This window comes from Terrapene carolina, unplaced genomic scaffold (genome assembly GCF_002925995.2).
Source record: "Terrapene carolina triunguis isolate 2854851 unplaced genomic scaffold, T_m_triunguis-2.0 Scaffold211, whole genome shotgun sequence".
In the NCBI taxonomy this organism is placed as follows: domain Eukaryota; kingdom Metazoa; phylum Chordata; order Testudines; family Emydidae; genus Terrapene; species Terrapene triunguis.
Window position 1 is genome coordinate 16743559 of NW_020664562.1, and position 13867 is coordinate 16757425.

Below are 13867 nucleotides of genomic sequence, written 5' to 3' on the forward strand. Positions count from 1 at the left end.
GACCATTCTGATTTAGTAGCATTTTGCATCCACTTTGCATTGGTATAAATGACAGTATAAGGTCCTATGTCATTTACCCTTTTAAAGCTCCATTAAAATCTATGAGAACATTCTCTAGCCAACTGTCTGCATCACCACCGTTCAGATGAACAAATTAATATTACATCTCCTCTGTAGACAGTCATTGTAATGATTTGAGGGAGGGTGGAAAAAGACAATGAATGTTACTATAAAGGACTAAGCTTGAAGGGAAATGTGTTAATAGCCTAAGACTATACTTTTTTATGTCTTTATTTAGGTATGCCAAGTAATTGTAAATGGGCTCCCCCTGTTTGTAGAGAAATATAAATCCAGGTTTGCAAAAGAGCTCAGCACCCATTCAGGCACCTAAAAAAGGACCAAATTTTCTATAGTTCAGTGCACATATAGGCATGTAAATTAAGGGGCCATGTGGTGGGGCATCTGCCCCACACTGGCAGAAGAGGAGTTAAAGCAGCCCCAGGGAGGCTGCGCAGGAGGCAGCCAATTAGGAAAGGGCTTGTAGAGATAGCCAATTGGGAGAAGGGTTAGAGAGACAGCCAATCAGGGCCAGGCTGGGCCATATAAGAAGGGCTGCTGAACAGCAACGGTTCAGTCATTCCCTGGAGTTTGAAGAGGGAGGACTAGGTGCCCTGAAGGAGGGAGAAGAGACAGAGCCATGGTCAGAGCAGTACTGGGTGGGTCAGGGGAGCATGAGTGAGCTCCTGGCTGACTGCTGCCAGACTGGGGCCCTGATACAAGGGTGGAGACGGTGCTAGGGTTCTGGGGAAATGGCCCAGGGAAACAGATGGTGGGGGTTGGAGATGATGCAGTGAGTGACTGCCACCACCACCCCTTAACCCTAGTTGCCACTGACACGGGTGGCTAGACCCTGGACTGCACCCCGTAACTGAGGCAAGTGGCTGGACAGAGGACTGCTGCCCCCTCTCCTGCCCCCGGAAGGGAGAAGGAGAGAACTGAGTGGGGCACAGCCAGAGGGCTGTGTCCAGAAGAGCAACACGGGTCTTGATAGAAGTGATGGCAGCGAGACGCCACGAGATGATGGAGCATTGGTAAACCAGAGCTAAGTCCCAGGATGGCCAGCAGGAGGTGCTGCAGTAGTGAGTTGTGCCCTGTTACAAGCCACATTTTCAAAAAAGATCACCACCCAGCAGACCTTATTGTTTTGGGATCTGCTAGGTGCTGAGGACTTTTGAAAAGCAGCCCCCAAATATAGAAAAATACTCTTCGTGCTTCTTGTGGCTGAAGAAGCAAACTATTATTTACACAAGAAGCTACACACACACAAACTAGGCAAGTCTTTCTTATATTCCCTTTTCCTTCCATGTTCATTTAATTGTGATTCTCAGCATTTCTCTATTAAATTGAACAACATAAGCTCTGACAACACCAGTAAAATGCTAAGAATGTGTAAACAGATTGGCTAGATTCATGAAGGAAGAACTTTATTTATATTTCAGTAGTAATAGGTTCAAATACTTTTGATGTGGTAATTTTATTATAATTATTTTGTAGTGTTAAATCAATTTCTAGAATTGTTTATATACCTGTAATGTACTTTTCTACCCAGATTCCGCATCAAGCTAAACCATTTCTACCATAATTTTGTAGACATAAAGTATTAACCTGTAACATTTTGAGATTAAAGCAACAGTCACCATTTTCTTCTGCTGGGAAATTTCTATGGGAATGGATCAGCTTTCAAGTCCTGCCTCTCAGCAGCTATTCCCCACAGCAAATTCCCTCCCAACCATGTCAAGAGGGCTGCCATAGGTTTCAGAGGGAGAAGCCATTTTCATGCCAGTTTTGGTAAGTACTTGCACATTTTCATAAGCACAGCCATATAGGATCAGTTTGCTCTCCGGTTGTCATTTCCAGTTGCCAAGATACTGCCATCACAAAGTAGCAGTTGTCAAACTGCTCTGTTAATCTAACTTTGCTTAAACTTGCCTCCGTAGCAACAAGAGTGTTTCCACCCCATTCAGCTCAGGGAGCTGTTAACATTGAATTAAAATTGGCAATCTAGTAAACAACACTGTTCACTGTTGTAAAATGAAGTCAGTTTTCAGGACATTTTCTGTGCATATGAAGCTTGAGATGTGTTAGCAAATGCATTTGGCTTGAACTCTGTATTATATTCCCTTTTTGCAGCTGCTCTACCTTCTCCCTATACTTCAGTGCCCTCTTTTTAAATAATTACATTTGCAATTAGGCATTATAAGGGTTAACTGGGCTTAGGTCTTCCTGAGAGCAACAGGTATAACACTTATGTACATATGTAATCTGTGAAGAGGAGAAACATCCATGAAATGTAGATTAGGGTGCCATCTACCTGTTTTATTGTTGCCAGTCTAGTGCATGCTCTTCCATTCGACATAACATTATAATTAAGGCTACGTTTTAGTCATGCATATTTTTAGTAAAAGTCATGGACAGGTCACAGGCAGTAAACAAAAATTCACAGCCCATGACCCATCACTGACTTTTACTAAAAATACCAGTGAATAAAACTTGGGGCTGGGGAGAGGGGGCTGCCCAGGGCCCCCGTGGGTGCTGGGGGAGGGCAGCCCGGCTGCTTGGGGGGAGGAGGGGCGGAGGATGGTGGGTGGCGGCACGCAGCCCAGGACCCCCACTGATGCTGGGGTGGGTGCGGGCAGCACCGCCCCCGCAGGATAGCTCACTCCTGCCGTGGCTACACAGGAGACCTTACAGTAACACAACTGCAGCGGTACAGCTGTGCTGCTGTAAGGTCTGTAGTGTAGACATAGCCTTAGAAATGTAGGATTGGAATCTAATCCAATCCCCTGCACTAAGGCAGGAGTAAGTATTATCTAGACCATCCCTTACAGGTGTTTGTCCAACCTGCTCTTAAAAATCCTCCAATGATGGAGATTCCACAACCAATCGATGTGGTTATGTAAACTGAAGATAATGACTGATACACATTAAATCCTAAGGATAGCTTATTACAGGAGTGGCTACAGGCATTTTCTTTGGTTTAAGATCCAGGGTACCAGTGGATCTTGGGTAAGTGACGGGTCTCTTTGGATGGGGAGCAACCTGAATATATTTTGTGTGTGTGTGTTGCTAAATCCAGCTTGCCTGAGTGACACAATAGACTGGAGAGCCAGGAGTTCATATTTACTACTGGATTGGTGAATTCTAATTATAGAACGTACTAACAGTTTGGGGTGTCTGCCCTATTTTTGACAGTCTGCCCTGAAGTAGGCATTCATGATTGTGAGCCACTCCATGCAGTGTGACTGACATCATATAATTTAATATAGTGTAATGTATGTGTTTTTCACCCGTTTTCACTACTTTAAATTCATTATTCAAATATATATATTAGTGGTGTGTGTACATGTATCAGATTTGGACTTGACAATAAAATAATTTATAATTTAATTTCTTTGCTCCAGCTGAAACAAACTAGTACCACTAACGGTAAACAACACTGTTGGACAGTTACACTGCCTCTTACAAACCTGTATTAGCATCACTATTAGTTACATACTGATAGTACAAATAGTTATACTTTATTTCATTAATGACACTAACAACAGTTTTGCTCCACTACTATTTATTTCTTAATAAGGGGGGAGGGATAGCTCAGTGGTTTGAACATTGGCCTGCTAAACCCAAGGTTGTGAGTTCAATCCTTGAGGGGGTCATTTAGGGATCTGGGACAAAAATCTGTTTGGGGATTGGTCCTGCTTTGAGTAGGGGGTTGGACTAGATGACCTCCTGAGGTCCCTTCCAACCCTGGTATTCTATGATGAAAGGATCATTCATTGTTGTGTGCTACACAGAACAAAAAGGACTAGGTGAATGACCAAGGGAAGAGATGCATCCAGTTTACATTATAATTTAGCATTAACATGAATTGCAATGAAAGGATCTTCAGCCTGGTTACTAATCTGGAAACTGGCAATACCATCAGAAGCAACATTGACTTTTGTTCCAGTACAGGAGTTGCCCTCCTTTTGCCCAGAAATAACATCACAGTAAGTGCCAGCAGGAAGGCCAGTTTGCAAATTCATATTCAAGCTCCTATGTATAAAAACAGATTGAAAAGGAATAAGTGGTAATTCAGACTCTCTAATACAGATATTTCTCTATAATTAAAAACTTGAAATGTCATGCTAGCCTGTAGCCCATGGGATGGCCCTACAAGGCCAGATGGGTTTTAGTCTTCTGTCTGGTCTTTTATTATTTGGCCAGTGGGACGGGGAGTACTGGTATGGGAAGCATACTCAGTCTACTGTGACTTCTTTAGCCAAAGTAAGAGCAACAGTGATAAATTCAAAGGGTTCAGGGCAGTCTTCATAGGCACCTCACAAGGTTGCAGCCAGGGGCGGCTCTAGGCACCAGCAAAGCAAACACGTGCTTGGGGCAGCCCATTTGCAGGGGCGACAGGGATCCAGCATGGGAACTGAGAACCAACAGGGGGCCCTGGGAGCTGTAGTTCCTTGGTTAGCTCCCTGCCTATAGAGCCAGCCCTGGAGTAGGGAGAGAACTACATTTCCCAGCATTCCCTTGGCCACTACCAACAGGAAAGAGGGGGAGGGAGTGAGGTAGCTGAGACCTCATGCTGCAGCTTGCTATGAATGGAGAGCTGCACTCTGAAGGGTAGGGATATCATATGTTAACATTCAAAAAACAGGACACTCCACAGGGAGGGAGGGTAGCCCCACCCTGCCACCATCCCCCCCCTCCGACAGCCCCCCACAGAAACCCCAACCCATCCAACCCCCCCTGCACCCTGATCACCCCCTCCCGGGACCCCACCCCCTATCTAAGCCTCCCTTCTCCTTGTCCCCGACTGCCCCAACTTCCTCCCTAGGATCCCACCCCCTACCTGTCCCCTGACAAATCCCCGGGACTCCCATGCCTATCCAACTGCTGCCTGTCCCCTGACTGCCCCCCCCAACCCCTGACCCATCTAACCCCCCCTTTCTCCCTGCCCCTGACTGCCTCCCCGAACCTCTGCCACATCCAACCCCCCAACCCCCTTACCATGCCACTCAGACCAGCATGTCTAGCTCCGCGCAGCACCAGACACACTGCTGCATACATGCTGCCATGCTCCCCCACGGAGCCACAGCCCCCTGCCCCCCCGCACCCCCCTCCCCGCACCTGCCTTCTAGATTTGAACACCTCAAAATTCAGGAGTGCTCAAGCTCAGTTTGGGCAGCTGTTACTTCATTTCTCCCAAATCAAATATACTGATCCACTGTAACTTGCTGTAGAAAAGGTAGGATAAAATTGAGCAAGAAATGCTTCCCAGTGGTTATTAGGACTAGAATTGCTATTTTCAACAGCCATTGCCTTTGTTTGTTTGTTTGTTTGTTTAAAAGGAAGACAGTGATATTGCATTGGCAAATTCCCCATAGAAAGAAAGAGTGGAAGAAAAGAATAATAAAGGCACCTCAACTTTTCCTCATTTATGTAGGACAGTCTTTTAATATGCATCCAGATATCCACCCATCACACAAGCTGAAAATTGTTCCACTTTACTGCAGTTCTGTAACCATATGGGAACCAATCCTGTCTGTGTTCTGTGCACATCTAAAATTCATACTGAATGACCTGCCATGGGAGCGAGTTACTAGTGACCCAGGGCTGCGGCGGAAGGAGGATGCAGGTGGGGGGACGGGGGGAGAGAGCCCAGGGCTGGGGCGGCAGGAGGTGTGTGTGGTGGGCAATGGTGCAGGGGAATGAGGGAGCCCAGAGCTGGGGTGGCAGGGGGTGTGGGTGGATGGGTGGGGAGAGCCCAGGGCTGGGGCAGCAGGGGGGTGCGGCGAGGAGCCCAGGGCTGGGACGGGGGGCAGCCAAATTTTTTTTGCTTGGGGCGGCAAAAAACCTAGAGCCGGCCCTGGTTGCAGCACTATGAAGAAGACCAGGAGTTCCCTGTCACTCATTAGGACAAAAGCTTCATATATTTCTGGGATACTACTCTCATAACAGGCATAACCGCCACAGAAATTTCATCTAAGGCCTGGTCTACACTTAAAATTTAGATTAACCTTCCTAAATTGCTCCAGGGTGTGAAAAATCCACACCCCTGACTGCCGTAGTTAAGCCGACGTAAACCTTGGCATAGACACGGCTAGGACCATGGAAGTATTTTTCCATTGACATAATCCACCTTTCAAAGCAATGGTAGTTAACTACCGTGGTGGAAAAACCCCTTCTGTCACTATAGGAAGTGTCTACACTGTAGCAGAGCTACAGCACACTAGCTGTATGCCCGTAGTGTAGACATGACCTACATCTCCTAAGGCAGATTTAGGCCTCTAGCAATAAGAGAGAGAACACGAACTTCACAAAAGATTCTTACTGTATTTACCAGCTTTGTTAGCATGTTCAGCTTTCAGTTCAGACTCAGTGTTTTGACTCATTATCACTTCTGCACATATATTGTTCTTTTCCCTCTCCCTAGGACTCACCAGAAATGGCCTTTTCTGATAGCCCCACTGAGGCACCTTGGCAGACTGCTGGCTTCATAAGGACTCTTTTCTGGCAATGTCATACTCTTTATGGCTTCCACTGAGTTTCAAATTCCCCAAGTCTCTTTCTGCACCTCTGACATAAGGAGCCTAGAAGAGCACAACACCAATCCTAACAAACTCACACCCCTTATGAGACTCCACTAGAGTCTTTAGGAATATCCAGAGAGATTGAAGGCATTGCTGGGGACAAAATGCCTTTTGTAGTGGAGAGGGAGGCATTTAACTGAAGTGATTCAAACCTTAACAGAGACAATGCCAAGAACAATTCAGTGAATAGTGCTCAAAATCTGAGAATCCCATCCCTATAAATCATCCAATCTAGTCATGAACTCTTCTCCTCGCTTCTGCAGACCTGACCTAATCCCACCTTCATGGCCTTTCCGAGAGCATCCCAACCTGACTGACATATTACTCTGTTAAATCTCCACCCATTTCTTTAGAGCCATCCACCTGCTAGCTCATGGCTAGTTACCTCTTAGACCTGCATGGCCATGCATTTCTGACTGACCAACCTTCGTTGCTGGGTACGAATCCAGTAATCTGGAATCAGTAGCAGACTGGTGTGATGCTTAGAAAGCTAATGTTGGGTTTTGAAAAGTGTTTCTGGGAGAAGGCAGGTGATAGGTTTGGATTTGCAACAGGTAAAGTTGTCACATAACCTTTCTACAGCTAAAATGTTTCTGAAGCTATTCACCCCACTTACTTACCAGTCATCATTATTAAAGACAATGAATCCTCTATTACCACGCCCAAAAGCCACTTGATTGCTGCCATTGTCCCACCAGTTTGAGAAAGACTGGCCATCAACCACATTACGGAAAATAACCATGTTCCTGAAAATACAACAAATAGGCTTGACTTTAATTAAAATATCCCCACTTCAGTTAATGAGATATTGCAAACTGCATCATCTTTAGTTAATTTCTCTCTACAGTTTCCTACCTTATTTGACGCCACCTATGTTCACAGACCCAATCGTTGCCACAAGTGCTATCTGCATTGATTGTAACCGCTTTGGTTGAGCCATCACCATTGCTTGGTGGTCCTATCCAGTCATTAACATCCTTGTTGATAAACATAAAATTATAAAAGTTAAATGTTCTATCTTGGAAAAAGGCCATACATAGTAAACAGGATAACATTCATTCTTGTTCAGAGAGTCAACACAAGGCTTATTCATCACTCAAGTACCACTCCTACCATAAGGATGTTAATGGGCATTAAGTAGTGCATAGGCCCAGCGCTGTCTCGCTACACAGGGGTAAAGTTCATCTTAAGAGTCATGTGAATTTATTTTCAACTGTTAGAAACCTACCTGTCCATTCTGGAAATTTCTTGTCCAGCGGAAACTTGACATTACACGTGTGAATCCATAAGGATGAGCAAGCATGAAACCAACTGCCATTTTATATAGTCTGTAAGCCAAAGAGCAATGAGACACATTAAGATACACTGTCTTTGTTAGGACAAAAATAATAAGACCCTCACACAGCCAACAGCGTTCCCTACCTGGCATCCCAGAAGGTTAGAATAGAAGCTCCTCCAGCACCATGTCCCCTTTGGTTGTCATGATTATCCACAAAGACAAGGGCTCTGTCAGAAGCTATGAAACCCCAGCCTTCTCCCCAATTCCTAAACAAACAAACAATGAGTCAAACACATTGACACTAATATTTCAACTATTGCAGGAATCTAACAATGAATCCAAATGCTATATACTTTAAATAGGACATCTTTTCTCCATTCCATTTGCGGATGACTGTCCCCAATTTCGCACCATATTTGAATTCAGTCACTCGGCCATTTCCGAAGTAGTCGCTGGCTTTAATTGGCTCTCCACCCAAGTCAATTACCTGGGAGAAGTAAGAAAAAGCTGTTAGCACATTCCTAGCTATTTAAAAAGCAATACAATAAACACTAGTTCTGGGTCTGTATTATAAGAAAAATAATTTGGTTTGAGCAAGTAAACACATTTATTGCTACTACCTAAAGCAACTTAAATTCAATGTAATGAAGAACATTTCAATGTCTTATTTTGTATATAGCAAGCCTGGTTAGCTGTTGTGGGTGTTAAAAGAATTGCCCCAGTGCCAGAATGCTTAGTTTGAGAATTCGAGAAACATTTGAGAAAAACCACACCAAACTTTTTTCCTACTAGGAGTAATTAGTGTCAGTTTTTTAAACAGCCGTTTAAAGAGAGGAAAGTATTCTTTTTTTTTTTTTAAACGCAAAACTCTACTATCATTAGTTTAGGGCCTGCACAAAATAATGCTATGCTCTTTCTGTTGGCTCTGCAGTAGAAGTTATCTAACAAAATAAAATTTCCTAGACCTGTACATATTAAAAAGCCCTGGAGAACTGTTCGCGTAAGATTTCCAAGGGGTCTTGGAAAGCTCCAGTGTCAGCATAAAAGACTAAAAGTGAGATTCCTAAGTGGCAAAGGTTAAACTCCATAGGAATATTTTTGCTTGATTTGCCACTTCCTTACACTTTGTGTCATCATTTGCACCTGTGTAGAGCAAATGCATAAGTATCTGCATGCAAAAAACAGATATTTATACACCTACTTGATTTCAAAACAAAAGCGCCTATTTGTATATGCAAACTGATGATCATGTAAAATTAGAGAATTTAAAATTTAGCCCTTAAATCTTTCTTTCGTATAGGGCATGATTTTGCAGAGTACTGAGTACTCTAAATTAAGCCTATGCTTAAGTACTCTGCTAGATCGAGTCCAGAGTGTTCAGAACCTTGTGCTTTGCAGGATCCAGCCCATACTGTATTTGTATTGTTATATAAAAGAACCCATCTCTGTACAGAGTGAAATTAAGAAAACAAGGTTACCTCCTGGTAAATAAAAGGCCTCGTTCCTGAGGAAAACCATTGAGTATTTAGGTTTTTCAGTTTGTCTAAAAATGCCTTCATATCCCCAGGCCACATGTGCTTGGAAGCATCAAGTCTGAAGCCTGCCACACCAATATCAATGAGGTTGTTCATGTATTCAGCAACTTTCGAGCGCACATAGTCCTTCTCCAGGGCAAGATCAAGAAGACTAACCAGGCGGCAGTCACGGACCTGTTTCAAAAATTAGTTGAGATGTCACCGAGTCATACACCAAACTATAAATCTTTGATTAAAATATATTCATTTTAACATATTTTTAATCTCATATGCTAAACCAGTTCAATCCACATGCTAAACCTGTTTTGAAGAGAATTCCTTTAAAGTCAATACAGAAGAATGTACTCTGGAATTTATTGTATTTAGGTGGTGTGATTCTCAGGTCAGGCCAGGAAGTGAAGATTGTCTGCAAATGTAGCTGCCCTGTGAATTTAAGAAGGGAGACTGCACAATGGAATTTGGCAAAGACAAGGAGCTAAATTTGGGAAAGGAGACATTAACCATTTAATGATTACAAGAGCTCAGAGTTCAATTTTATTGCTCATCACCTACTGAATTACCAGCATCACTCGATGCAGAACTGTGGGTTTTCTAAGGATGTCTCCCATTAAGAGTTACTGATCAGGCTGAAAGTTCCTTAGGTGCTTAGGCAATAGCTTGAACACAACAGTACCTTAATCAGTTAGGGGTGATCAGAACTACATAACTAACAGGTGCATAAATAGATGCATAATTCTAAGCATCGGAAAAATCAATGGTCATACTCCCATGATTAAATTTAGGCACATACATAAGTACCTTCTTGTATTGAGTGCATACTGATCAGCTCAGCCAAGGATCTTGTTATTTTTTTGCCTTATTAAGATGGTCGTCCAACAGCAAAGACTAGTCAAGAAGATTGGGAGGGGGAAGGGGGGGGAGTAAAAACAGATATTTATATATAAATTACCTGATTCACATCATTGTAATTTTCAATCTCTCCACTGCCAGTTTTACATTTACCATCGTTAAAATCCAAGTTTGAGTACGGGACAGATGGAAAATCTTCATTCCCTGCATTGAAATAACTTCCACAAGTAGCACCATTTCCAGAGCCGCCACCAGATCCACACATGTGGTTGACTACAGCATCCACATAAATATAAACCTAGAGAGCAATGTTTGCATTTCAGTTTGTTTTTACAAAGGAGAGTAAAGTGACATTGTGAGTTTCACTGACTGGATCCCCTTTTATTCCTCCCATTTACATTCCTTCACCTTTTCTAACTTCTTTGCAGCCTTCTCCCTTCATTTGTAATAGGACAGGAAGCTATTCCGATCTGAAATCAGTTATTTCTCCCCACACTATTTCAACAGGAGGAAATCCACAGATACTTACTCCAACATTGTTGCACCTGGTCACCATGTCTTTAAATTCATTTTCATTTCCAGATCGTGTGCACAGTTTGTAGCTGATTGGCTGGTACCTTTCCCACCAGGGTCTCCAGGGATTAGTAACTATAATATTTTCATTTGGAGGTGATATCTGCGAATGAAATTGTCATTTGATAAACTAGTAATTATTTTGACGTTTGTGTAAGCGCAGAGAGAGTGCTCAGTCCTGTACAACACATATAAGGAGCACAAACAGATATCACTTACACCAGTTTTAGTCCTGCTTTACACTGTAATCCAGCCCACTCTCTCCGACGAGGAGCTTGCTATCACAAGATCTGATCCTGGGAGGACTCAGATTGAAATCAATGGGAGTTAAAGGAGCTCACCATCTCACAAAGGTACCTAGGACAAAGGACTGATTCCTTAAAGAAAGACAAAACTACCCAGGGAGACTGAAATAATTTAGAAGTTTCTTTTTAAATTGGGATGACAAGAGTTGGTGTTTGTGCACATCACTGGAGAATAAATATGTCTGAAATGGTAATAAATAAGAAATAAATTGTTACATTCTAATTCCTCCAAGTACAAAGTAAGTGACACATAGTGGAAAGCATGTGGTTTTTTGGAGCTGTCCCAGTGGGGACAAGTAAAATCTCCCCTTCACAATAACTGGTCTAGGCACATACCTGTCAACATTTCCTACTTCCATCACCGATTTCTACTGATGGTAACTCTGGTGCCTGTTCTCTGTGAACTGGACCTTTTACTCTGGTAAATAAATAATGCCAAAAGATGAAGAAATTTTACTGTATACTAACAGTAAAGGCTACGTACCTGAACTCCACCAAATCCATTGGGTGCTAAGTACCGTTCACATTCAAGAGCAATGTCAGCCCAACGCCATTCAAATAGGTGGACAATAGATGTCCTCCCAGACTTTGTATTTGGATTGTATTGTGCCCAGCAAAGGCCAACAGCTACTAGCAGAAGAAGAGCCTTCATGGTGCCTTAAGTGCAGGATTGTGCTCTTCTCACTGGCTCTTTATAGTCCTGCAAGAGGGTACAGTTCACGTTACATTTACATGTGACATATTTCACATGACTGCCTAGTATTTGGTTAACTAGCCATTTGTCATTTTATCTGATTGTGTCTGAAGTGCTCAACAGGTGAAGATAAAAGAAATTCTCATGTTAACAAACTTTAACTATACATAAAACAAATTAGGCCGGTGTGTGTGTTTTTTAAGGATAACACCACAATTTTCCAGAGGTCTCTGGCAAGTGAGAGTGCACCTGGGAACACAAACTCATTGATAAAAAACAGATATGAAAATATCATTGGCTTCAATAATTAGGGGTAGATGCTAAGCTGGGAGGTTCACTCTCACAGATCTAAAAGGCATCAATGGCTTAGAACCAGAAATACTTAATATGAAACATCCATCTGCACTGCACCTCTAGAGGGCTCCATCATTTCTTAAAAGTCCAGAATTTCTCTCTCAGGGCTAAACTGCTGCCACATAGGATAGGTAGCCCTTGGGTGGGGAGGCATGGAACTACACTGCCCCAGGGGACACATGGGTGGCATTGTGCTTTGGCTATTTTAAAATGTATTTTTCCCTGTAGCCTAAAAATATTTTAAGAGTAACCAGAAGAAATTGTATTTTTCTGTAGTTTTGTGGGTTGCAAAAAGATGCATATTGGGTCTTTTATTGTAGCACTGGCTTAGCTGACTGGCTTAGTTGAGCAATCCCAAATTAAGACAAGATATGAGTGAGTAATTACTGAACAAACCCAAGCATGTAACTCCTGAAACAATTAACTATTATGACTGTGTTTATAGTAAATAAGGGAGATAGACACTAACTAGTGTGGTTATGTTTATAGTAAACAATGTAGTCAGAAACACTTTGAACTGATAAGCATGCCTTATGCAAGCTGCAAAGCAATTAATCTTTACATACAAGTATAGATGTTGGTAGCTAGGATAGGTGGTGTGTGGTGTGACAAGAGTTGGAATGATGGTATCCCTCTGTACCTAAACCCCTTGCATCTAGGCCTGACTAGCATACGCAAAGAGCAGTTACATGCCCAGGGCCGGCTCCAGGCACCAGCTTAACAAGCAGGTGCTTGGGGCGGCCAAGGGAGAGGGGCGGCACCTGCGGCAATTTGGGGGCGGCAGGTCCCTCACTCCCTCTAGGAGCGAAGGACCTGCCGCTGAACTGCCGCCGCCGATCGTGACTTCCCCCCCCTCCCCAATTGCCGCTGCCGATCGCGGCTTTTTTGTTGTTGTTGTTGCTGCTTGGGGCGGCAGAAATGCAAGAGCCAGCCCTGTACATGCCTAATAAAGTAATCTGAGTGACAAGCTGTCTTCTGGATCCCAGAGAACTGGATGAAGTGTTCTCCCAGAACTTGACAAGGTGTTCTGGAAAAAAGAAGTGGAAAAAGCTCAGAAGGCATCCCAACATATATAACAATTTGGTGATCAAAAGGACTATAGTCACAGAAGTTAAATTCACCATTAGTTCTTTCTTGTTGATTTGGTGGGAACAATTGAGTAGAATCAGACAGAAAGAGGTTAATGTGACTTTGGTTAATATTTTACTACTTGGACTGATTGAGAGGTAGTAGGGAATTATAAATGCATAGCTTTTTAAGGCTAAAGGGGCTCATTGGGATCAGCTAGTCTGACCTTCTGCATAATGCAGGCCACAAATTTAATAAAAAATTCCTAGATCAAGCCCAAAAACCTGTGGTTGAACTAAAGCTTATCTTTTAGAAAGAGAGCAAATCTTAGCCAAAATGTGGAAGGGACTCAGAGCAATAGGGAAATAGCAGAACAGACCAGCTGAAATGATACAGCAGATATAAGAAGGGCGTGAGTCAGGTTTTTTAGAGAGATAATGGCTGTGTCTTCACTGAAAAAAAAAACCAAAAAACCCCCCAAAACCTGAAACAGGTTTTACCAATAGCTATCTTTTACAAGATATCTATCTTGATGGAAAAACATCTGTTCTTGCAGTGAAGACAAAGGC

At 43.0% G+C, this 13867-nt stretch overlaps 1 protein-coding gene across 1 annotated transcript; it reads right to left on the reverse strand.

Annotated features, from left to right (window-relative positions):
* Positions 1–3783: 3783 nt before the first annotated feature.
* Positions 3784–11877, reverse strand: LOC113407404 (pancreatic alpha-amylase-like). Its single transcript, XM_029912413.1, has 10 exons — positions 11667–11877; positions 10834–10980; positions 10405–10602; positions 9399–9629; positions 8274–8407; positions 8064–8186; positions 7870–7969; positions 7497–7618; positions 7262–7387; positions 3784–4092 (listed from the first exon to the last, which is right to left on the reverse strand). The coding sequence occupies exons 1-10, from the start codon at positions 11832–11834 to the stop codon at positions 3903–3905; spliced, it is 1539 nt and encodes a 512-aa protein (XP_029768273.1). The 5' UTR covers positions 11835–11877; the 3' UTR covers positions 3784–3902.
* Between the last annotated feature and the right edge of the window lie 1990 nt (positions 11878–13867).

Excerpts from the sequence above, each read along its gene's own strand:
- LOC113407404 (XM_029912413.1), bottom strand. The coding sequence starts at position 11,834 with ATGAAGGCTCTTCTTCTGCTAGTAGCTGTTGGCCTTTGCTGGGCACAA. Across the intron at positions 9,630-10,404 it reads ATTACAATGATGTGAATCAG|GTCCGTGACTGCCGCCTGGT; the intron begins GTAATTTATATA and ends TTTTTGAAACAG. Across the intron at positions 7,388-7,496 it reads CATAGGTGGCGTCAAATAAG|GAACATGGTTATTTTCCGTA; the intron begins GTAGGAAACTGT and ends TTGTATTTTCAG.